The sequence below is a fragment of the Betta splendens genome, chromosome 1, assembly GCF_900634795.4.
Source record: "Betta splendens chromosome 1, fBetSpl5.4, whole genome shotgun sequence".
Taxonomy (NCBI): domain Eukaryota; kingdom Metazoa; phylum Chordata; class Actinopteri; order Anabantiformes; family Osphronemidae; genus Betta; species Betta splendens.
The window spans coordinates 7,890,554-7,916,839 of NC_040881.3; the positions used below are offsets into that span (position 1 = coordinate 7,890,554).

The 26,286-nt window shown below is 46.5% G+C and overlaps 2 protein-coding genes across 2 annotated transcripts; both read right to left on the minus strand.

Moving 5' to 3' along the window:
* Positions 1–630: 630 nt before the first annotated feature.
* LOC114863090 (C-type lectin domain family 4 member E-like) lies at positions 631–8,987 on the minus strand. The gene is made up of 6 exons (XM_029163935.3): positions 8,546–8,987; positions 2,727–2,837; positions 2,410–2,628; positions 2,008–2,138; positions 1,822–1,925; positions 631–1,581 (listed from the first exon to the last, which is right to left on the minus strand). Exons 1-6 carry the CDS (start codon positions 8,691–8,693, stop codon positions 1,440–1,442), a joined length of 855 nt encoding a protein of 284 aa, XP_029019768.1. The 5' UTR covers positions 8,694–8,987; the 3' UTR covers positions 631–1,439.
* Positions 8,988–21,137: 12,150 nt separating this feature from the next.
* On the minus strand, positions 21,138–25,995 carry LOC129604209 (C-type lectin domain family 4 member M-like). The gene is made up of 6 exons (XM_055509513.1): positions 25,499–25,995; positions 23,701–23,811; positions 23,337–23,597; positions 22,918–23,048; positions 22,733–22,836; positions 21,138–22,410 (listed from the first exon to the last, which is right to left on the minus strand). Exons 1-6 carry the CDS (start codon positions 25,644–25,646, stop codon positions 22,269–22,271), a joined length of 897 nt encoding a protein of 298 aa, XP_055365488.1. The 5' UTR covers positions 25,647–25,995; the 3' UTR covers positions 21,138–22,268.
* Positions 25,996–26,286: the final 291 nt, after the last annotated feature.

Genomic DNA, 26,286 nt, shown 5'->3' on the forward strand with positions numbered 1-26,286 from the left:
CACCAAGGCAAACATGCATTAACAAGAGAAGAGGACCCAAATGCTAAGACCCAGAGACAAATGCAGGATATTCAATTCTTTAATTAATTAACACAAAGGGACATACAGTACACACTAAAGGCGATGCATAAGCAGGGTTGATAGTAACTACACATTCAAACTGACAACAGACTTATCAAAACTAAAAAACACTGCAAAGGCAGGGGAACTAATAGCTACACACACCTGAACTAATAGCTACACACACCTGAACATGTTTTCTCACATGTAGTTAAATGTGCAAAAGTCTAAATGTAAATGTTAAATGTAAATGTTAAATGTTCGCCGAGTGTAAACTGAATATTCATGAATGTGCAAGTAGACTCCACCCCTACCCTCAAACAGCGCTGGTCTAAGATCAGAGACGCGAACTCAAACACCTCCAACAGTGCGTGCAAACCCCGCCAGAACAGCAGTTTGAAGCGGAGCCTCAGCCCGCACACCTGCCGCTACAGCCTGTTCAATCTTCACTAGCGGGAGCGAGTCGGAGCTGGCGGCCATGATGGCTTCATCTTCAGGCTTCTCTCCAGTATTTTCGTGCACCGATCCAGAGTCAGATGTGGGCGGAGCTATGCGTACTGTTTGACGTGTTTGAGTCTGCGTCACTGATCTAGGATAATAGGGGGTGGAGTCTACTTAAATATTCAGTTCGAACATTTAACATTTAGATTTAACATTTACATTTAACATTTAACATTTAACATTTACATTTAACATTTACCATTTATATTTAACATTTACATTTAGACCTTTGCACCTTTAACTAAATGTGAGAAAACTAGTTATAGGTGCTCCTTTTACATTCGGCACCCCATAACTGAGAGCTTAAATACCAACAAAAACAGGTGACACTAATCAAACTGTTAACAGGAAGTGACATGGAACAGGAAACGAAATGACAAAAGAAACCAGAGGGTACAGAACAAAAGGAAGTGAGAGTGCCCTCTGGCGGCATTGAAGCTGACTCACAACAGATACAGATATTGTAGATGAACTTTAATGATCCCAGCAATTGGGAACAAAACAGTCTGCTGCCTTTGCTGTAAACCGCTCAGTTGTTTCAAATAAATCATGTAGGAGGTCTCCACTGATTGTGTCTGTTTTATTTAGGAAGTAAAAAGGAATTCACAATTTCCCCAACACATATATTTAAACGATTCCATTACAATATAATAACATTTAAAAAGTTTTTAAAATATTTTCTCGGTAGAAATATATACTAAACTTTGTTCTTGTGGTGACACCATTTTAACACCTTCAGCAGAGTTAGATTCAAATGTATTTGATTCAGAAACAAGTTTGGAAGTTTTACAGTTTACCACAAACATTAAAAAAAAACATATTTTTTCTAACTGAAGTTAGAAGATTTTGAAAGTTAAAACTGTAAAAACTGATTTTATTCAGATGAGTTGTACTTCACAGATCCAATACATTTTAAAGTCACATGACTCGTCATACCAGTTTTTTTCCAAATTGGAACTACTGATTTTTGCACAGTTCTCATTTCCATATCCGTTATTTGGTTCAGATTCTGCCCAGTACCTAGAACCCAAAAACAGAACAAAACAAATAAATAGTATGTAAAATATATTTGTGTATATAAACTGCTTGGGCTTTAAGTACTTGTGGTGTTGTCTAATCAGAGCTAAATGTTAAAACTCTCTTGTTACACTATTCATGTTGACTGAGCGATAGTTCAGTTAGCTTTTACTGCCACTAACTGAGAACAAATGAGTGACCACACTTATGTACCATATAAATAGGAAACATAAATATATCAACCTTAGGCTCCCCAGCAGAGTCCCATCCACCCACTTCCATGTCCCCTCTGTCTCTGCATCTGTCAGTCCAATCCAGGTTGAAATCTTCCTACTACTAATGAATTCCTTATTGACAGAGAAGAAAAAAAAGTATCATCAGCATAGAGAGAAACACTTTCATACCGTTGTGTACCTCATGGACACAGACCTGCTCTTCAGGGCTGTTGATAATCACCAGGTCTGCACCTTTCTGCAGGCAGTCATTTCTGCTGTCTTGCCATGTTTGCATCGTTGATGAAATATAATAGTATTTATCCGCGAAATACGTCCAACGTAGAGCTTTTTCAAGGAAGTAAAGAAAAAGAAAGAGGAATTTAGTCTTTCACTCTGAAACTATAGTTGGCAAACAATGCAAGATTTGGTTGCAATGGTAGAGAAACATCCTCATCACCATGCAGCAATGTGCACAACTTAAAAACGTAAGATTCAAATGTCTCCTTCTATTCTATGTACTAATTACAAGTACATTATTTATGCCAGAATTAAAAACTTTAAAATTTAAACAAAGCGCTGAATAATTATCATTATCCCACAAGAAATAAGTATTTACCTTGAAGCTTTTTTCGAAGGTCTGTAGTGGCGTCTTCAAGTTGTTTTTTAAGTTGGGCTTTTTCTTCGGTCAAGTTGTCATAACTGGTCTTTAACTGGTGGTTTTCTTCATCCAGGTTGTTGTAACTGGTCTGTAACTGATGTTGTTTTTCAGTCAGGTTGTTGTAACTGGTCTGTAACCGCAACATCTTAAGTTCCCAGTTTGACTTGTCTTTGGTGTCTGTGTTTGGCACATAAACAGCAAACAAACACGGTTTTATTAAGTGTTTCTGTTTAAGCATTTCTGTTTCTGTTAACAGTATAACATTAAGTGCTTACACAGGAAAACCAGAATCACGAGTCCAGTAAGAAGGAGAAGACACAGCAGACCCAGGATCAGTGCTGTAGCGATGCAAGAACGCTTCTTAACTGTATTACTTTCCTCAAGGTCTGAAATTAGAACAAAACAATGCAACTGGAGAGAATTTTATAAAAGACAAATAACAAATATTCCGTGAGCAGCTGTAGGCAGCAGTTGACGGGAAAAGAACAAAGAAGCCTGCAGTAAAATTGTCAGACTCAAACAAAGACAAAACAAGAGTCCACATGACAAAATCAAGGTCCGCGAACGGGGAAGACACGAAGTTCAGGGATTCCTTCACGGAGGGTGAAGGCGCGGCGAGATCCTGCTCAGCGGCCTGAGCTCCGGAACCAGCGGCGTCCTCCTTGGACCACCGCGACGAGACACGGGAACCAGCGGCGTCCTCCTTGGACCACCGCGACGAGACACGGGAACCAGCGGCGTCCTCCTTGGACCACCGCGACGAGACACGGGAACCAGCGGCGTCCTCCTTGGACCACCGCGACGAGAAACGGGAACCAGCGGCGTCCTCCTTGGACCACCGCGACGAGAAACAGGTGCAGATGCGGCCGGAGCCGGGCCGCCAGGAACCGATGCAGGTGCGGCCGGAGCCGGGCCGCCAGGAACCGATGCAGGTGCGGCCGGAGCTGCGACGGGAACGACCCCCTTCTGGGGGTCCGCCGGGACTGCAGCTGGCGCGACCCCCTCCTGGAGGTGCGCCGGGACTGCAGCTGGCGCGACCCCCTCCTGGAGGTGCGCGGGAACTGCAGCTGGCGCGACCCCCTCCTGGAGGTGCGCGGGAACTGCAGCTGGCGCGACCCCCTCCTGGAGGTGCGCGGGAACTGCAGCTGGCGCGACCCCCTCCTGGAGGTGCGCGGGAACTGCAGCTGGCGCGACCTCCTCCTGGAGGTGCGCGGGAACTGCAGCTGGCGCGACCTCCTCCTGGAGGTGCGCGGGAACTGCAGCTGGCGCGACCTCCTCCTGGAGGTGCGCGGGAACTGCAGCTGGCGCGACCTCCTCCTGGAGGTGCGCGGGAACTGCAGCTGGCGGTTCCCCAGGAGGAGGCGCGACCTCCTCCTGGAGGTGCGCGGGAACTGCAGCTGGCGCGACCTCCTCCTGGAGGTGCGCGGGAACTGCAGCTGGCGCGACCTCCTCCTGGAGGTGCGCGGGAACTGCAGCTGGCGGTTCCCCAGGAGGAGGCGCGACCTCCTCCTGGAGGTGCGCGGGAACTGCAGCTGGCGGTTCCCCAGGAGGAGGCGCGACCTCCTCCTGGAGGTGCGCGGGAACTGCAGCTGGCGCGACCTCCTCCTGGAGGTGCGCGGGAACTGCAGCTGGCGCGACCTCCTCCTGGAGGTCCGCGGGAACTGCAGCAGGCGCCGCCTCCTCCTGGAGGCCGGCGGGCACTGCGGCTCCGAGGGTGACAGGGACTGGAACGACCTCAACATGGCCGACAGGGGCAGGAACGACCTCAACATGGCCGACAGGGGCAGGAACGACCTCAACATGGCCGACAGGGGCAGGAACGACCTCAACATGGCCGACAGGGGCAGGAACGACCTCAACATGGCCGACAGGGGCAGGAACGACCTCAACATGGCCGACAGGGGCAGGAACGACCTCAACATGGCCGACAGGGGCAGGAACGACCTCAACATGGCCGACAGGGACAGGAACGACCTCAACTTGGCCGACAGGGACAGGAACGACCTCAACTTGGCCGACAGGGACAGGAACGGCCTCAACTTGGCCGACAGGGACAGGAACGGCCGCAACATGGCCGACAGGGACAGGAACGGCCGCAACATGGCCGACAGGGGCAGGAACGACCTCAACCTGGCCGACAGGGGCAGGAACGACCTCAACCTGGCCGACAGGGGCAGGAACGGCCGCAACATGGCCGACAGGGGCAGGAACGGCCGCAACATGGCCGACAGGAACAGGAACGGCCGCAACATGGCCGACAGGAACAGGAACGGCCGCAACATGGCCGACAGGAACAGGAACGGCCGCAACATGGCCGACAGGAACAGGAACGGCCGCAACATGGCCGACAGGAACAGGAACGGCCGCAACATGGCCGACAGGAACAGGAACGGCCGCAACATGGCCGACAGGAACAGGAACGGCCGCAACATGGCCGACAGGAACAGGAACGGCCTCTAACGGGTTGACAGGAACTGGGACGACGTCCCCTCCGGAGCCGGCATGACTGCTTACAGCTGCCGAGCTCGACGGAGGAGACGTCGGGCCTGATTGGGTGGAACTAACAGTTGTCAGACGGACGGTGCCCTCTGACTGGGACAAGGACTGAGCGTGACTGGACTGGACTGGGACGTGACTCGACTCGAACGGCCGCAACATGGCCGACAGGAACAGGAACGGCCGCAACATGGCCGACAGGAACAGGAACGGCCTCTAACGGGTTGACAGGAACTGGGACGACGTCCCCTCCGGAGCCGGCATGACTGCTTACAGCTGCCGAGCTCGACGGAGGAGACGTCGGGCCTGATTGGGTGGAACTAACAGTTGTCAGACGGACGGTGCCCTCTGACTGGGACAAGGACTGAGCGTGACTGGACTGGACTGGGATGTGACTCGACTGGACTGGAACATGGGCTAGACTCGGCTGGACCTGAGCGTGACCGGACTGAACGGGGGCCTGGACGTGACTCAACTGAACTGGGATCTGGACTGGGCTCGGCTGGACTGGGCTCGACTGGACTGGGCTCGACTGGGCTGAAACCTGGACTGGGCTCGACTGGGCTGAAACCTGGACTGGGCTCGACTGGGCTGGGCTCGACTGGAGCGGGGCTAGAGCCCGGACTGGGCTCGACTGGACTGGAACCTGGACTGGGCTCGACTGGACTGGAACCTGGACTGGGCTCGTCTGGGCTGAAACCTGGACTGGGCTCGACTGGACTGGGGCTGGAACCTGAGCGTGACAGGGCTGCACTAGAGCATGAGCGTGGCGAGGCTGAACGGCGACTGGAGCCTGAGCGGGGCATGGCTGACCTGGGGACTGGGAAAAACACGGCTGAACTGGGGACTGGGCAACACACGACTGAGCTGGAGACTGGGCAACACACGACTGAGCTGGAGACTGGGCAAAACACGACTGAGCTGGAGACTGGGCAAAACACGACTGAGCTGGAGACTGGGCAAAACACGACTGAGCTGGAGACTGGGCAAAACACGACTGAGCTGGAGACTGGGCAAAACACGACTGAGCTGGAGACTGGGCAAAACACGACTGAGCTGGAGACTGGGCAAAACACGACTGAGCTGGAGACTGGGCAAAACACGACTGAGCTGGAGACTGGGCAAAACACGGCTGAACTGGAGACTGAACAGCGCGCGGCTGAACTGGAGACTGAACAGCGCGCGGCTGGGCTGGAGATTGAACAGCGCGCGGCTGGGCTGGAGATTGAACAGCGCGCGGCTGGGCTGGAGACGGGGGACCGCATGAGTGCAGGAAATCCTCCCAGCGGAACAACCATGGAGCTGGGCAGGTTGGTGCAGACACGACGGTGCGACGGGGCTGGGAGGAGGAAACCGAAACCATCGGCGGTGCGACCGGCGCTGGCGTGGTGCGGAGCGCGTCGCTTAGCTCATCAAACCTAGCGCACAACCGCTCGTAGAGGCGACGAACACTGGGGCGCTCAAAAACGCTGTCCTCGTCCTCCAAAGTCAATATCGCCACCTCCACGGCGCTGCGCTGGTTCTCCGGGTTACGCGCTCGTCGGTAATCCTCCGCGAGGATTTTAAAATAAACTTGGAGGTCGCTAGGTAACTCGGCGCAGGTAAACTCCATGCTCCCTCGGGTGAATAATATTCGCCGTAAAAAAAAGGCAAGAAAAACAGTCACTGACCTGACCGGAGGCTGAGTGCTGGCTGGGTCCAAGTTTGGCCAGATTGTTCTGTCAGACTCGAAGCAGGCGGCGGACCCACATGCACAGCACGAAGGCGAGATGAATATTAAACGCAGGTTTATTTCTCAAGGCAAGGTCAGACGGTCCAGGTCATACACAAGAAGGCTCAGTGATAAGAACAAAGGGGAGCAGGCAATCTCGAGTCCGGTATACACGCAGGGTTTGATACACAGGAGGTCACGGCAAAAGTACAGGCAGGGATCAGGCAAAAACTCACGGTCGGTTAGTTAGTCCAGGGTCAGGCAGGATACACGGTGCAAAGCAAAACAGGAACAAAACACGAGGAACACGAAACACGGGAAACTTCAAGACGCTCAGGAAACTCACGAAACTCAGGAGACACAAGAAACTCGGGGACTCAGGGAACTCAGGAAACTCGGAACACTCAGGAGACACAAGATACTCGGAACTCTCAAGAAACACGGGACAGTAATGAAACTCGACAATCTGGCAAGGGACTATGGGAACAGGAGCTGACTAAATACACAGGTGAGTGATTAACTGATTACAGACAGGTGTGGGTAATGAGCTAGGGAGAACAACAGAACTGATAACAGGAAGTCAACAAAATAAAACAGGACATGGCGTGACGACAGGAAACAACTAGAAACAAAACCCAAATCATGACAAAATAAGCTCAAATGACAAAAAAATGACAAAATGACAAAGAAACAAGCAGCAGAGCTGACTAACTGATAAATTTACGATAGAGCGGATACATATACAGTACATATTTTGTATGTTCTATAGTGTTTCAATTAAATTTGTCCTCTGCATTTAACCCATCCTCTTGGGGACAGTGGCTGGTGCCAGAGGTGGGGCTTGAGCAAGGCACGTTCTGCTTCCCAAGGTGTGCTCTACCAACCGAGCCGCCAGGCCACAAATGGTGTGATTCTAAAATCTTCAAGGTGACTGTATTTAGTGACAGATTTTATTTGATTAGTTTGAACTTTATTGTCTTAGCACTTGTAGAAGTACAAGTAGAAGGAAGTGACACAAAACTCAACAGCAATAACTTACTAACGCACTAACTTACAGTATGGAAATTGTCTTTTTATGCAAATTAGATTGTGACTTCCCACCCATACTGCCACAATACTATATGTATATAAAAGGTTCACGACATCTCTTAAACATTGACTATAATGTATAGTAATGACCAATTATGTATTTCTAAGAAATAATACAGTAAATTTGCAGATTGTAAACTTACTTGCTCACAGTCACTTCCTCTTTCAAATAAAAAGTGCTCTCAAAAAAAATGGGGAAGTATTATAGAAAAAAAGTGAATATAGATGTAAACCTTTAATAATGACAAACGATCACATCATATGGAAACTTAAATAATAGAGATGGACATTTCTATGGGCACAGTAAGTGATCTTATGTATAAAGTTTTAAGGAAAGAAGAATCCAGTTTTGTATTTTCATGAAAACTTGATGATCTTAGATTTTTTTGAACATTTCAAGGAAACCAAACTCTAATCCACTGCAGTCATTGTCTTTATAAAAATATAAGTAAAGTGTATTTTTCACTGTAAATATTACAATTATTAGTTATTTTCACTCCCTATTTGCATGAAGGAGCTGTCACTGTCCCGCTTTACTTAGTGCTCGCATAACATCCTTGGGCTCCACACAGAGCCCTGCATCTTCATTCATTTTCATTTTCATCGATGTGAAGACACTGATTGTGTTAAGGGTTTCTCACTCAGTAATTATCAACAATGTTAGATAAAAAAAAGATAGGAAACAGGAAATAATACATATCTGGTTGATTTTTATATTTTTCAGTCAGTTTTACTTCACATTACTGTCTTTTTATATTTAATGTCCACATCAGTGCTTTATTTGCATATGTACGTTACCTGACAGCGCAGGTCCAGTTCTGTCAGTCTCAACAGAGCAACATGTGTCTTCATTTTGATAAATATTTTCTGAACTCTGCACTCTCTCCCACTTGATGTGAAGTCCTGATGGTCCCTCGACATTGGCATAAATATCCTGTTCATCCATTGTGTTCAGTGTTGCTGTCAGCTCAGCTTGCTCATAACCTTTTGTGAAAATACCTTTTTATTAGTAAAGTTTCAGCACATTCACACATGACTGTTAACAGGAAATGGGCGGTTGGTGAAAAACAGATGTCATTTAAATTTGTGAAGGTTGTCACAGTGACCTTAGCAGAGTTTCAATAAGTCATTGTGGTCATGTGTTGGTGTGGTGGAAATTTCCCATAAAGAGGCAGATGAGAGAGTTGTCTTTTGTGTGATTTATTATGAGGAAAGGAATATAAAAATAATGGGGAAAGCAAATCAAAAACATGGATGTTGATCGTGCCATCAACGAACCAAAAACCAGCTGGGGAGATCAGTGCATTCACCACAAAGGTGTGATGCAAAGAGCCCACAATCATCAATTTGCTTCTGCCTCTTTACCCCTTTCTCTGGCTCTAGTGGAATATCCAGCTCCAGCTGGTTCCTTCTGTGAAATATCTGGGGATACAAATCACTAATAACTCACCTGGAGAAATAACACCTCCGTCATTAAAAAGGCCCATCAGTGCCTGTACTTCCTAAGTAAGATGGAGAAAGCAGGACTGAGCACTTCCACCCTCACCTCCTCCTTCAGGTGTGTCGTGGAGAGCACACTGACCTCCACCATGCTTGTGTAGTATGCCAGCTGCACACAAGAGGTGAAGCCGACGCTGCAGCATGTGAAAACAGCATTAAAATCATTGGCCGCAGTTTACCCTCACTCTAAGAAATCTAGAAAAAAGATGCAGTCATGAGGCTCAAAGCATCATGAGAGTCCACCATGTAAATACATGAACTGTTTACCCCCTGCCTTCAGGTAGGAGGCTGCACAGCATCAAGGCTAAAACAAGAAGCTTGAAGGGCAGCTTTTATCAATATCAGGATTAATACTGTATCAAAATATGGAGAAATTAGATAAATTACAAATATAGAAAAGATGATGAAATATAATTTAAATAAATAGTCACAACCTTGGGTTTCCAGACGCAAACTAGTTCCGCTTACTGGGGCGGAAGGACACTACTATGCACATATGCTCACACAGCTATACTGTACAGCCAACAAACTAAACAGCACCAAGGCAAACATGCACTAATGAGAGAAGAGGACCCAAATTCTACGACCCAGAGACAAATGCAGGATATTAAATAATTTATTTAATTAACACAAAGGGACATACACACTAAAGGCACTGCATAAGCAGGGTTGATAATAACTACACATTCAAACTGACAACAGGCTTATCAAAACTAAAAACCACTGTAAAGGCAGAGGAGCTAATAGCTACACACACCTGATACTAATACAGAGTACCTACAGTAACTAAGCATCACTGCATGAGCAGGCAAGCTAAAACAAAGGAACTAAACATGTGAATAAAGACAGAGACAAGACATTCAAACAGACAAAGCTGAACATGTGCCATGAACTCATCTGAGCCAAGGGTAAAAACAAACCAACAAGGACTGTGCACAAACTGAGAGCTTAAATACCAACAAATACAGGTGACACTTATCAAACTGATAACAGGAAATGACATGGAACGAATGAAAATCACAAAACAAACCAGAGGGTACAGAACAAAAGGAAGTCAGAGTGCCCTCTGGCGGCATTGGAGCTGACTCACAACAGGTACACAGATACTGTATTGTAGATGAACTTTAATGATACCAGCAATTGAATTTCCCAGGTGTGGGAACAAAACAGTTTGTGTGTCTGTTTTATTTAAGAAGTAAACAGGAATTCACTATTTCCCTAAGACATATATTTAAATGATTCCATTACAATATGAATAGTATTTAAAATTTGTTTTAATCTTTTCTCAGTAGAAGTATATGCTAAAATATGTTTTTGCTGTGACGCCCTTTTAACACAGAATTAGATTCAAATGTATTTGATTCAGAAACCTTTGCTTGAAAACAATAATTTGTAAGTTTACCACAAACATTAAATATATATTTTTTTCTAACTGAAGTTAACTTGTGAAATGATTTTATTCAGATGAGTTGTACTTCACAGATCCAGTACCTTTTAAAGTCACATGACACGTCATTCCAGCTTTTTTCCAAATTGGAACTACTGATTTCTACACAGTTCTCATTTCCATTTGCGTTATTTGGTTCAGATTCTGCCCAGTACCTAGAACCCAAAAACAGAACAAAACAAATAAATAGTATGTAAAATTAATTTGTGTATTTGTGCATCAGTGAAACTCTGATTCTGATCTTGATAAAAACTCATGTTAGATTTACACTGACTAAACTGCTTGGGCTTTAAGTACTTGTGGGGTCTAATCAGAGCTAAATGTTAAAACTCTTCTGTTACACTATTTATGTAGACTGAGCGATAGTTCAGTTAGCTGTTTTTTATTGCCACTGACTGAGGACAATGTGTGACCACATTTATGTACCATATCAATAGAAAACATAAATATATCAACCTCAGGCTCCCCAGCAGAGTCCCATCCACCCACTTCCATGTCCCCTCTGTCTTTGCATCTGTGAGTCCAATCCAGGTTGGATTCTTCCTACTTCTAATGAATTCCTTATTGACAGAGAAGAAAAAAATGTATCATCAGCATAGAGAGAAACACTTTCATACCGTTGTGTACCTCATGGACACAGACCTGCTCTTCAGGGCTGTTGATAATCACCAGGTCTGCACCTCTCTGTAAGCAGTCATTTCTGCTGTCCTGCCATGTTTGCTTCATTGATGAAATATAATAGTATTTATCCACGAAATATGTCCAATGTAAAGCTTTTTCAAGGAAAAAAAAGAAAAAGAAAGAGGAATTTAGTCTTTCACTCTGAAACTATAGTTGGCAAACAATGCAAGATTTTATAAATCAAAATCTACTGTACAGTATGTGCAATAAAGGTTGCAATGGTACAGAAACATCCTCATCACCATGCAGCAAAGTACAGTACAAAACATAGAAATGTCTCCTTCCTTTCTATTCTCTTACTGCAAATACAATATTTATGCCAGAATTAAAACCTTAAAAACTGAAACACAGCGCTGAATAATTATCCTTATCCCACAAGAAATAAGTATTTACCTTGAAGCTTTTTTCGAAGGTCTGTAGTGGCGTCTTCAAGTTTTTTTTTAAGTTGGGCTTTTTCTTTGTTCAAGTTATCATAACTGTTTTTTAACTGGTGGTTTTCTTCAGTCAGGTTGTTGTAACTGGTTTGTAACTGATGTTGTTTTTCATTCAGGCTGTTGTAACTGGTCTGTAACCGCAACATCTTAAGTTCCCAGTTTGAGTTGTCTTTGGTGTCTGTGTTTGGCACATAAACAGCAAACAAACACTGTTTTATTAAGTGTTTCTGTTTAAGCATTTCTGTTTCTGTTATATAACTATGTGCTTACACAGGAAAACCAGAATCACGAGTCCAGTAAGAAGGAGAAGACACAGCAGACCCAGGATCAGTGCTGTAGCGATGCAAGAACGCTTCTTAACTGTATTACTTTCCTCAAGGTCTGAAATTAGAACAAAACAATGCAACTGGAGAGAATTTTATAAAAGACAAATAACAAATAATCCGTGAGCAGCTGTAGGCAACAGTTGATGGGAAAAGAACGAAGAAGCCTGCAGTAAAAATAAGCTCAGAGCTGCCTCGACCAGAGGGAGCGACAAAATGATGAAGAAACAAGCTGCAGAGACTAACTGATAAATTCACCATAGAGCGGATACATATTGTCATGATCTGTGTTTTTGTTCTTGTCATGATCTGTGTTTTTGTTCTAGTTGATTCCTTGTCTTATTTTGGTTCCAGGTTCCGTTTCCTGTTTTATTTTGGTAGTCTCCCGGTCTCTGTTTTGTGTTCTAGCTTCACTCCCGAGTCATGTCACGTCACAGCTGTTCTTGTTTCACCCGGTCGTTATCCTCACCTGCGCTGCATCAGTAATCACTCACCCGTGTATTTAGTCACCTCCTGTTCCCGTAGTCACTTGCCAGATTGTTAGTTGAGCGTCCCGTGTTTCTTGTGAATCCCTGAGCTGAGCGTCCCTAGTTTCCTGAGTCCCCGTGTTTCGTGTTTCTCGTGTTTTGTTCCTGCTTGCACCGTGTATCCTGCCCGACCCTGGATTATCTACCGACCGTGAGTTTTTGCCTGTTCCCTGCCTGTACTTTTACCGAGCCTTTTTGTGCATGACCTGGACCGTCTGACCGTGCCTTTGAGAAATAAACCTCTTGTTGATTATACTCTCGCCTCCGTGCTGTGCATGTGGGTCCGCCGCCTGCCCGAGTCCCTGACAGAACAATCTGGCCACTCTTGGACCCAGCCAGCACTTAGCCTCCGGTCAGGTCAGTGACTGTTTTTCCCTTGTTTTTTTTTTTTCGGCAAATATAACTCTCCCGCGGAAGTATGGTTTCGGTTTCCCCCTCTCCGCCTCGTCGGATCGTTGTGCCTGCACCAACCTGCCCAGCTCCATGGTTATTTCCCTGGGAGGATTTCCTGCTCTCACGCGGTCCTCAGTCTCCAGTTCAGCCGCGCGCTGCTCAGTCGCCAGTTCAGCCGCGCGCTGCTCAGTCGCCAGTTCAGCCGCGCGCTGCTCAGTCTCCAGTTCAGCCGCGCGCTGCTCAGTCTCCAGTTCAGCCGCGCGCTGCTCAGTCTCCAAGTCAGCCGCGCGCTGCTCAGTCTCCAGTTCAGCCGCGCGCTGCTCAGTCTCCAGTTCAGCCGCGCGCTGCTCAGTCCCCAGTTCAGCCGCGCGCGGTTCAATCTCCAGTTCAGTCGTGTTTTCCCCAGTCTCCAGCCCAAGCTCCAGACGCCGCGGTCCCGGTTCACCATGCGGGTCCCGGTACAGAGGTCCGGTCCACACCGCTCCCAGCGCCCCAAACAACGGACAGTCGCAGCTGCTCCGGACGGCGCCGGCGGCGGCGCGGTTCCAGGATTCCGGGTCCCGCGGTCTCGGTCATGGGGACCGAGCAGTCTCCTTCTCCGACAGAGGAGCCCCTTGATTCTCTAACTGACTGTGTCTCTCTGATAGCGGGCATCCCAGACAGCGTCGCCCGACGGGTCCACCTCCTCTGCTCTCCTCCGGTGGCGTTTCTCTTCGCCCACCTCATGAACACCGCCGATTCGGCAGCAGACCAGGGCGCGAGAGAACAACTGTTCCAGGAAGCAGCCGCTCTCGTCCTGAGGGAGCCTGTCCTGCGTGAGGCCCTGCAACTCCCGGGCCTGCAGCCAGCGGCCGCTTCATGTCCCACCTCTCAGTCAGGTCAGCCTCGCCATGCTCATGCCCTGGTGCAGCCCTGTCGCCTCCAGGCCCCAGCCCAGTCGAACCTAGTCCAGACCCCAGATCAGCCGTGTGTTGCCCAGACCCCAGATCAGCCGTGTGTCACCCAGACCCCAGATCAGCCGTGTGTCGCCCAGACCCCAGATCAGCCGTGTGTCGCCCAGACCCCAGATCAGCCGTGTGTCGCCCAGACCCCAGATCAGCCGTGTGTCGCCCAGACCCCAGATCAGCCGTGTGTCGCCCAGACCCCAGATCAGCCGTGTGTCGCCCAGACCCCAGATCAGTCGTGTGTTGCCCAGACCCCAGTTCCGTCCTTGTCCCCGTCAGAGGGCACCGCCCGTCTGACGATTGTTAACCCCACCCAATCAGGCCCGACGTCTTCCCCGTCGAGCTCGGCAGCTGTAAGCTGTCATGCCAGCTCCGGAGTTGACGCCGTTCCAGTCCCTGTCGGCCATGTTGCGGCCGTTCCAGCTCCTGTCGGCCATGTTGCGGCCGTTCTAGTTCCTGTCGGCTCCTCAGAGGAGGACGCCGTTCTAGTTCCTGTCGGCTCCTCAGAGGAGGACGCCGTTCCTGTTCCCGTCGGCCATATTGAGGCCGTTCTAGTTCCAGTTCCTGTCGGCTCCTCAGAGGAGGACGCCGTTCTAGTTCCTGTCGGCCACGTAGAGGTCGTTCCAGTTCCTGTCGGCCATGTTGAGGTCGTTCCTGTTCCTGTCGGCCCTGTAGAGGCCGTTCCAGTTCCTGTCGGCCATGTTGAGGTCGTTCCAGTTCCTGTCGGCCATGTTGAGGTCGTTCCAGTTTCTGTCGGCCATGCTGAGGTCGTTCCAGTTCCTGTCGGCCATGCTGAGGTCGTTCCAGTTCCTGTCGGCCATGTTGAGGTCGTTCCAGTTCCTGTCGGCCATGTTGAGGTCGTTCCAGTTCCTGTTCCTGTCGGCCATGTTGAGGTCGTTCCTGTCCCTGTCGACCAAATTGAGGTCGTTCCAGTTCCTGTCCCTGTCGGCCATGTCGAGGTCGTTCCAGTTCCTGTCCCTGTCGGCCATGTCGAGGTCGTTCCAGTTCCTGTCCCTGTCGACCAAATTGAGGTCGTTCCAGTTCCTGTTCCTGTCGGCCAAGTTGAGGGCGTTCCCGTAGGCCAAGTTGAGGGCGTTCCCGTAGGCCAAGTTGAGGGCGTTCCCGTAGGCCAAGTTGAGGGCGTTCCCGTAGGCCAAGTTGAGGGCGTTCCCGTAGGCCAAGTTGAGGGCGTTCCCGTAGGCCAAGTAGAGGGCGTTCCCGTAGGCCAAGTAGAGGTCACCCCTGTCTCTGACCCCGTTCCTGCCGACCCTGTAGCGGTCGTTCCAGTCCCCGTTCCTGCCGGCCCTGTAGCGGTCGTTCCAGTCCCCGTTCCTGTCGACCCTGTAGCGGTCGTTCCAGTCCCCGTTCCTGTCGACCCTGTAGCGGTCGTTCCAGTCCCCGTTCCTGTCGACCCTGTAGCGGTCGTTCCAGTCCCCGTTCCTGTCGGCCCTGTAGCGGTCGTTCCAGTCCCCGTTCCTGTCGGCCCTGTAGCGGTCGTTCCAGTCCCCGTCACCCGTGGAGCCGTAGCGCCCGCCGGCCCCCAGGAGGAGGTCGCGCTAGTCGCAGTTCCTGCGCACCTCCAGGAGGAGGTCGCGCCAGCTACAGCTCCTGCGGAGGAGGCCGCGCCAGCCGCAGTTCCTGCGCGCCTCCAGGAGGAGGTCGCGCCAGTCGCAGTTCCTGCGCACCTCCAGGAGGAGGTCGCGCCAGTCGCAGTTCCTGCGCGCCTCCAGGAGGAGGTCGCGCCAGCCGCAGTTCCTGCGCGCCTCCAGGAGGAGGTCGCGCCAGCCGCAGTTCCTGCGCGCCTCCAGGAGGAGGTCGCGCCAGCCGCAGCTCCTGCGCGCCTCCAGGAGGAGGTCGCGCCAGCCGCAGCTCCTGCGCGCCTCCAGGAGGAGGTCGCGCCAGCCGCAGCTCCTGCGCGCCTCCAGGAGGAGGTCGCGCCAGCCGCAGTTCCTGCGCGCCTCCAGGAGGAGGCCGCGCCAGCCGCAGTTCCTGCGCGCCTCCAGGAGGAGGCCGCGCCAGCCGCAGTCCCGGCGGATCCCCAGGAGGGGGTCGCGTCAGCCGCAGTCCCGGCGGATCCCCAGGAGGGGGTCGCGCCCGTCGCAGTCCCGGCGGACCCCCAGGAGGGGGTCGCGCCCGTCGTAGTTCCTGCCGACCTCCAGGAGGGGGTCGCTCCCGTCGTAGTTCCTGCCGACCTCCAGGAGGGGGTCGCTCCCGTCGTAGTTCCTGCCGACCTCCAGGAGGGGGTCGCTCCCGCCGTAGTTCCTGCCGACCTCCAGGAGGGGGTCGCTCCCGCCGTAGTTCCTGCCGACCTCCAGGAGGGGGTCGCTCCCGTCGTAGTTCCTGCCGACCTCCAGGAGGGGGTCGCTCCCGTCGTAGTTCCTGCCGACCTCCAGGAGGGGGTCGCTCCCGCCGTAGTTCCTGCCGACCTCCAGGAGGGGGTCGCTCCCGTCGTAGTTCCTGCCGACCTCCAGGAGGGGGTCGCTCCCGTCGTAGTTCCTGCCGACCTCCAGGAGGGGGTCGCTCCCGTCGTAGTTCCTGCGGACCCCCAGGAGGGGGCCGCTCCCGTCGTAGTTCCTGCCGACCTCCAGGAGGGGGTCGCTCCCGTCGTAGTTCCTGCCGACCTCCAGGAGGGGGTCGCTCCCGTCGTAGTTCCTGCCGACCTCCAGGAGGGGGTCGCTCCCGTCCCGGCTCCGGCCGCACCGGCATCGGTTCCTGGCGGCCCGGTTCCGGCTGCGCCTGCATCGGTTCCTGCCTCTCGTCGCGGTGGGCCAAGGAGGACGCCGCTGGTCCCTGCCTCGTCCTCGTCTCGGCCGCCGGACTGGTGGTCTTGCCCTCGGCGCCTCCTGCTGCCCGGATGGCGCTGCCTCCTGCGGCGACGTCCGCCTCGACTCCTCAGCCCATTGGATCAGCGTCCGCCTGGAGGACGTTGCCATTCGGGGTGGCTCCCGGGGACATCGGTCCAGCCCAAGGGCACTAAGAGTGCCACCCCGGCTCAGCGGCTGCTGAGCAGGATCTCGCCACGCCGTCACCCTCCGTGACGGAATCCCTGGACTTTTTTTTTTTGTTTTTCCTGTTCATGGACTTTGGGGTTTTTCGTGTGGACTCTTGTTTTGGCCCTCCTCCGGTCCTCCCTCCACCCACCCTGCTCGTTTGCCTTGAGGGGTTGGGATTCGGTCCCTCCTCCTGGGACCACCCTCCGCCCGCCCTGGTTCGGGGGGGGGGGGGGCTTCCGTGGGCGCCGTGGAAGGCGCCATAGGGGGGGGGGTACTGTCATGATCTGTGTTTTTGTTCTTGTCATGATCTGTGTTTTTGTTCTAGTTGATTCCTTGTCTTATTTTGGTTCCAGGTTCCGTTTCCTGTTTTATTTTGGTAGTCTCCCGGTCTCTGTTTTGTGTTCTAGCTTCACTCCCGAGTCATGTCACGTCACAGCTGTTCTTGTTTCACCCGGTCGTTATCCTCACCTGCGCTGCATCAGTAATCACTCACCCGTGTATTTAGTCACCTCCTGTTCCCGTAGTCACTTGCCAGATTGTTAGTTGAGCGTCCCGTGTTTCTTGTGAATCCCTGAGCTGAGCGTCCCTAGTTTCCTGAGTCCCCGTGTTTCGTGTTTCTCGTGTTTTGTTCCTGCTTGCACCGTGTATCCTGCCCGACCCTGGATTATCTACCGACCGTGAGTTTTTGCCTGTTCCCTGCCTGTACTTTTACCGAGCCTTTTTGTGCATGACCTGGACCGTCTGACCGTGCCTTTGAGAAATAAACCTCTTGTTGATTATACTCTCGCCTCCGTGCTGTGCATGTGGGTCCGCCGCCTGCCCGAGTCCCTGACACATATACAGTACATATTTTGTATGTTCTACTACAACTAAAGGAGACCTACAGTAGAAGAAGCCACTTGTTTTATTATACTGTATGATGATAATGCTCATTCTTTATTTGTTATGGTGTTACAATGAAATTTGTCCTCTGCATTTAACCCATCCTCTTGGGGACAGTGGCTGGTGCCAGAGGTGGAGCTTGAACCAGGCACGTTCTGCTTCCCAAGGTGCGCTCTACCAACCGAGCCGCCAGGCCACAAATGGTGTGATTCTAAAGTCCTCAAGGTTCAAGTGAAAGATTTTATTTGATTAGTTTGAATATTATTGTCTTAGCACTTGTAAAAGTACAAGTAGACGGAAGTGACACAAAACTCAACAGCAATAACTTACTAGTGCACTATAGTATGCAAAAGGAGAATTATTATAAAAACGGGAATATAAACCCTTAATAATGGGAAAAGATCACATAATATGGAAACTTAAATAATACAGATGAACATTTCTATGGGCACAGTAAGTGATTTTATGTATAAAGTATCAAGGAAAGAAGAATCCAGTTTTGTATTTTCATGAAAACTTGATGATCTTAGATTTTTCTGAACATTCCAAGGAAACCAAACTCTAATCCGCTGCAGTCTTTGTCTTCAGTTACATAAATTTTCATAAAGAGTATTTTTCACTGTAATTATTACAATTATTAGTTATCTTCACTCCACATTTACTGTATGCTGGTTTTTATCAAAAGCCTATTGTTGGGCTCCACAGAGGAACCAATATCTTCATTTACATAAATATTTCGTGAATCGCTTTGTGCTCTTTCAATATAAGATATAATATTGAATATTATTCAGCCAAATGTATCAATGTAACATCAGGAAAGTAGAGTTTGTTGAAAATGAATGTTTCATTTCCTCATTTTTGAGGAAGGCTGTAGCACAAACAATTATTTCTGCATATTTACTGGTATTAATTAATAATGTGTGTAGTGTACACTGCAACAGTACAATATGATATATGCAGTGGCTTGATTCTTGTTTTCTTCATTTCAAGAGGTTTTCTTTCAGAATAACACTGGAAGTAGTTTAGAGATATTCCTTTCATAGAGTAGCAAAGAGCAGAACAGAGCTTTGATTTGAGCTTTCGTCGTGACCGGTTTACAAATAACCTCAGGTTTTCTAACATTGTTCTGCTGCATACTAGGCACAGAACACAAGGCTAAATGTAGCGAATCTTTATCACTATTTTGAATATTGTAACCATTTAGCGACGGCAACAGGGAAGAGCAACCATGTTGTACGGCTAATTTGAGGGAATAACCTGGTTACTGAATTCTATACTTAACTGGAAACTGAAAGTTAGTGGTCTGATGTTTTTCTGACCAGCTTTACCAAACTGCTGTTGCAGCTGTATGAATGTGCAGCATCCTCCACTTTGTACAGAGCTAATATGTTTTTTACAGACTTACGCTCTTTTCTGTCTATATATGCCAGATAGGCTACCACTGGCTGCCCATGCTAGAAAGGCTGCTTCAGGGTCAATTAACTAGGCCGGCTCAATTTAGAGCCTGGACACAATGAACAACAGGTGAAATACAAAATATAATAAACTGAAAATCAGTGTTGCTGTGCACACTACACACACAGGGTTTGGGAAGTGTTTATACTCGGCCTGTATTAATCTTCTGGTCCCTGAGTGTGTAGTTGGATGCATTTGATTATCTGATATTGCTCCAAGCTCACCAGTTCCTTCTCTTTAGTTGGGGAGGTCCTTCTACCTAGTCTCTACTGAAACATGCGAAGGGCTACCAGTTTGTTACAAGCTTCTAAAATCACAAATTTCATCAATTTGCTTTAAATTATATGTCAATAGTAATAGTTATGCTAAGTAATCAGTGTCTTCTCAATGCAAAGACACTGATTATGGTAATGGTTTCTCACTCAGTAATTAGTATAATGTTTTAAAAAGATAAGAAAACAGGAAAAACATATCTGGTTGTTTTATATATTTGTTAATTTTTACTTCGCATTACTGTCTTTACTTTGTTTGAAGTCCACATCAGTGCTTTATTTGCAAATGTACATTACCTGATAGCGCAGGTCCAGTTCTGTCGGTCTCCACAGAGCAACATGCGTCTTCATTTTGATAAATATTTTCTGAACTCTTCACTTTTTCCCAATTGATGCGAGGTCCTGATGGTCCCTCAGCATTGGCATAAATATCCTGCTCATCCATTGTGTTCAGCTTTGCTGTCAGCTCAGCTTGCTTTTATGTGGAAAGACCCTTTAATTTGAAATGGGTCAACACATTAACAAATGACTGTTGACAGGAAATGTTGGGTTGATCTGGTTTAAAAACAGATGTCATTTAAACATTTGTGAAGGTTGTCACAGTGATCTTTGCAGGGAGTTTCAATAAGTCATTGTGGTCATGTGTTGGTTGGGTTGGACGTGCTGGGTTAGAGCAGAATAGCACCTTTTTGAATCTTTCCACTATTTGAAAACAAACAGCCGAACCACAATGCAACATGGGGAAAGAAAGATACAGTACCAGGTCACCAGAAAACAGTTGTAATTGTTCAAGCTGCAGTTTCTAGTCTTACAGTAACATTAACACTGGGGTCTATTACATTAATTTAATCTACCGTGAGCCAAGGGCAGCAAATCATTAATCACTGTATGAACAATTGAACCTGAGAAACCACATCTTTTATTTCATGCTGTGAACAGGAACCTGTTTAGGGATGAGGGTTTCTCTGCTTACAGTACATGTACTAGTTTCCATTTACTGTAGAGATGGAAGTTGGATGGAAACTTTCTTCTACACGTCTAAAACAATTTAGGCACACACAGATTATTGATATGAAAAAATATTATTTAATTTTAATTTTTAATTTAAATCTACGGAGTAAGTTTCTAATTTAAACTTCTGAGATGATACATTACGTGTACATGTATATGTGAAACTCTGGGATGTTCATGACTTGTTTTGCGGGGATCTTTAAAAACAGAGACAGACAAATGCTCTAAGACATTAGACATATTTAAATCTGCACTGAAAGAGATTAACTGTGACATGAAATAGAAATGTTAAGCAACAGCTTCCTGTCATGGACATTATGTTTAGCAACTTTTGGTAAGTAGTTTAGTGTGTGTACTGTATGTCAGCAGGTGTGTGTGGGTGTGGCTCCTTCTAGTGTCGCTCTCCTGACACTAGATCTTTTTGGAAACTATTGAATTTATAGTCTCAACTTTTTTTGTCGACCTTGGTAAATAGTGAAGCTTTGTCAGGAATGGCAGGACCCAAATACACAGCTCTGAGACAGGACATGAATGAATACGAGCTTTAATGGAGTCAGGTCCTAAACTAATGAATATAATCTAAATAATTTCTACACTTACTTTGAAAAAAACCTGAACAACCACAATTCACACCAAGTTCAGCCTTCTACCTGATGAGCCTGTGTGCAGTGTTACAGCAGCTGAGGTGAGGTCCCCCCTGCAGCAAGTGAACCCCCACAAAGCAGCAGGTCCTGATAGGACTTCAGGCAGATTTCAGGACTGTCTCATTGACTAACGGCCAATCACACTGACCCCTATAATCATGAAGTTTTAAGAAGCAAGTAATGACACACATAAACAGGGAAATTAATCTAAGTACGGATTCCACAGATTTAAATGGATCCTGAATTTTCTAACAGCAAGGACTCAGACTGTGAGGATTAACAACATCTTATCCTCCAGCATCATCCTGAACACTGGTTCTCCACAGGGGTGTGTCTTTAGCCCCCTCCTTTACATAATGAAGACAACACATTCAAACAGACAAAGCTAAACATGTGCCATGAACTCATCTGAACCAAAGGTAACAGCAAAGACTGTACACAAAGTGAGGGCCTAAATACCAACAAAAACAGGTGACACTAATCAAACTGATAACAGGAAATGACATGAAACAGGAAATAAAATGACAAACCAGAGGGCACAGAACAAAAGGAAGTCAGAGTGCCCTCTGGCGGCATTGGAGCTGACTCACAACATATACAGATATTGTAGATGAACTTTAATGATCCCAGCAATTGGGAAAAAAAACAGTTTGCTGCCTTTGCTGTAAACTGCTCACTTGTAGCAAGTAAATCATGTAGGAGGTCTCCACTGAGTGTGTCTGTTTTATTTAAGAAGTAAATAGGAATTCACAATTTCCCTAATGCATATATTTAAATGATTCCATTACAATACATATAGTATTTAGAAAGTTTTTAAAATATTTTCTCAGGAGAAATATATACTAAACTTTGTTTTTGTGGTGACGGCATTTTAAGACCTTCAGCAGAGTTAGATTCAAATGTATTTGATTCAGAAACCTTTGCAAGTTTTACAGTTTACCGCAAACATAAAAAACATATTTTTTCTAACTGAAGTTAGAAGTTTTTAGAAGTTAAAACTGTGAAATGATTTTATTTAGATTAGTTGTACTTCACAGATCCAGTGCATTTTAAAGTCACATGACATGTCATTCCAGCTTTTTTCCAAATTGGAACTACTTATTTCTGCACAGTTCTCATTTCCATTTGCGTTATTTGGTTCAGATTCTGCCCAGTACCTAGAACCCAAAAACAGAACAAAACAAAAAAATAGTATGTAAAATATGTTTGTGTATTTGTGCATCTGATGTCTGAAATTCTGATTTTCTGATTCAGATCTTGACAAAAACTCATGTTATGTTTACACTGACTAAACTGCTTGGGCTTTACTGTAAGTACTTGTTGTGTTGTCTAATCAGAGCTAAATGTTAAACTCTTCTGTCACACTATTCATGTAGACTGAGCGATAGTCAGTGGCAGTAAAAGAGCAGCTAACTGAACTGAGGACAATGAGTGACCACACTTATGTACCATTTCAATAGAAAACATAAATATATCAACCTTAGGCTCCCCAGCAGAGTCCCATTCACCCACTTCCATGTCCCCTCTGTCTCTGCATCTGTCAGTCCAATCCAGGTTCGTTTTTTTATTTTTCTTATAAATTCCTTGTTAACAGAGAAGAAAAAATTTATCATCAGCATAGAGAGAAACACTTTCATACCGTTGTGTACCTCATGGACACAGACCTGCTCTTCAGGGCTGTTGATAATCACCAGGTCTGCACCTTTCTGCAGGCAGTCATTTCTGCTGTCTTGCCATGTTTGCATCGTTGATGAAATATAATAGTATTTATCCGCGAAATACGTCCAATGTAGAGCTTTTTCAAGGAAGAAAAGAAAGAAAATAGAAGGAAAAATTTATTCTTTAAGTCTGACACTATAGTTGGCAAACAATGCAAGATTTTATGAATCAAAATCTATATGTAAATCTATATATAAAATCTCTATGTGCAATAAAGGTTGTAATGGTACAGAAACATCCTCATCACCATGCACCAAAGTGCACAACATAGAAACATAAGATTCAAATGTCTCCTTCCTTAGTATTCTCTTACTGCAAATACAATATTTATGCCAGAATTAAAACACAAGAAACAAGTATTTACCTTGAAGCTTTTTTCGAAGGTCTGTAGTGGCATTTTCAAGTTTTTTTTTAAGTTGGGCTTTTTCTTGAGTCAAATTGATATAACTGGTGTTTAACTGGTGGTTTTCTTCAGCCAGCTTGTTGTAACTGGTCTGTAAGTGATGTTGTTTTTCAGTCAGGTTGTTGTAACTGGTCTTTAACTGGTATTTTTTTTCAGTCAGGTTGTTGTAACTGGTCTGTAACAGCAACATCTTAAGTTCCCAGTTTGAGTTGTTTTTGGTGTCTGTGTTTGGCACATAAACAGCAAACAAACACTGTTTTATTAAGTGTTTCTGTTTACAATAAGTGTTTCTGTTACTGTTAACAGTATAACATTATGTGCTTACACAGGAAAACCAAAATCACGAGTCCAGTAAGAAGGAGAAGACACAGCAGACCCAGGATCAGTGCTGTAGCATTGCAAGAACGCTTCTTAACTGTGTTACTTTCCTCAAGGTCTGAAATTAGAACAAAAAAATGCAACTATAGAGAATTGTATAAAAGACAAATAACAAATAATCTGTGAGCAGCTGTGGGTGGGTGACCATCTGCCTCGACCAGAGGGAGCGACAAAATGACGAAGAAACAAGCAGCACAGCTGACTAACTGATAAATTCACCACGGAGCAGATACATACAGTATACAGTACTGTATATATTTTGTATGTTGTACTAAATTTAAAGGAGACATAGAAGAAGCGACTTGTTTTACTGTATTGTATGATGATAATGCTCTTTCTTTATTTTATTTATCTTTATTTGTTATAGTCTTACAATGAAATTTGTCCTCTGCATTTAACCCATCCTCTTGGGGACAGTGGCTGGTGCCAGAGGTGGGGCTTGAACCAGGCACGTTCTGCTTCCCAAGGTGTGCTCTACCAACCGAGCCGCCAGGCCACAAATGGTGTGATTCTAAAATCTTCAAGATGACTGTATTTAGTGACAGATTTTATTTGATTAGTTTGAACTATTGTCTTTGCACTTGTAAAAGTCCAAGTAGAAGGAAGTGACACAAAACTCAACAGCAATAACTTACTAACGCACTAACTTACAGTATGGAAATTGTATTTTTATGCAAATTAGATTATATGACTTCCCACCCATAATGCCACAATGCTATGTAAAAGGTTCATGACATCTCCCAAATATTGATTATAATGTATTGTAATGACCAATTATGTCTCTAAGAAATAATACAGTAGATTTGCAGACTGTAAACTTCCTTGCTCACAGTCACTTCCTCTTTCAGATAAAAAGTGCTCTCAATAAACAAAAAGGGGAAGTATTACTGTATAGAAAAAAAGTGAATATACATGTAAACCCTTAATAATGAAAAAAGATCACATCATAACACTGGAAGTAGTGTAGACATATTCCTTTCATAGCAAAGAGCGGAGCAGAGCTTTGATTTGAGCTTTCGTCGTGACTGGTTTACAAATAACCTCAGGTTTTCTAACATTTCTCTGTTGCATACTCGGCACACAACATAAGGCTAAATGTAGTGAATCTTTATCACTATTTGGAATATTGTAACCATTTAGCAACGGTAACAGGGAAGAGCAACCATGTTGTACGGCTAATTTGAGGGAATAACCTGGTTACTGAATTCTATACTTAACTGGAAACTGAAAGTTAGTGGTCTGATGTTTTTCTGACCAGCTTTACCAAACTGCTGTTGCAGCTGTATGAATGTGCAGCATCCTTCACTTTGTACAGAGATAATATGTTTTTTACAGACTTACGCTCTTTTCTGTCTATATATGCCAGATAGGCTACCACTGGCTGCCCATGCTAGAAAGGCTGCTTCAGGGTCAATTAACTAGGCCGGCTCAATTTAGAGCCTGGACACAATGAACAACAGGTGAAATACAAAATATAATAAACTGAAAATCAGTGTTGCTGTGCACACTACACACACAGGGTTTGGGAAGTGTTTATACTCTGTGTGTATTAATCTTCAAATTTGATACATTTTCTTTTAATATCCATGGTTTCTCACTCAGTAATTAGTATAATGTTTTAAAAAGATAAGAAAACAGGAAAAACATATCTGGTTGTTTTATATATTTGTTAATTTTTACTTCGCATTACTGTCTTTACTTTGTTTGAAGTCCACATCAGTGCTTTATTTGCATATGTACGTTACCTGACAGCGCAGGTCCAGTTCTGTCGGTCTCCACAGAGCAACATGTGTCTTCATTTGGATAAATATTTTCTGAACTCTGCACTCTCTCCCACCTGATGTAAAGTCCTGATGGTCCCTCGACATTGGCATAGATATCCTGTTCATCCATTGTGTTCAGTGTTGCTTTCAGCTCAGCTTGCTCATAACCTTCTGTGAAAATACTTTTTTATTAGTAAAGTATCAGCATATTCACACATGACTGTTAACAGGAAATGGGCGGTTGGTGAAAAACAGATGTCATTTAAACATTTGTGAAGGTTGTCACAATGATCTTTGCAGGGAGTTAAATAAGTCATTGTGGTCATGTGTTGGTTGGGTTGGACGTGCTGGGTTAGAGCAAAGTAGCGCCTGTTTAAATCTTTCCACTATCTGAAAACAAACAGCTGAACCAGAATGCAACATGGGGAAAGAAAGATACAGTACCAGGTCACCAGAAAACAGTTGTAATTGTTCAAGCTGCAATTCCTAGTCTTACAATAACATTAACACTAGCGTATATTGCATTAGTTAAATCTACTGTGAGCCAAGGGCAGCAAATCGTTAACAGCTTAACAGGGCTCGGACTGGACTTGAATGCTGAGCTGGAGCTCTTTTTGAGTTTGTTTGATGTTTTCCACTACATGGGACCATGTTTTTAACAGAGTGCTTTTATTTTGTTCAGAAAGTTTTTGGATGAGTCAATGGTGGGAGAGTTTTTCTTACTAGACTCATACTAGTCAAGCTTTGTGTCCCACTTCCACGTACAGAGA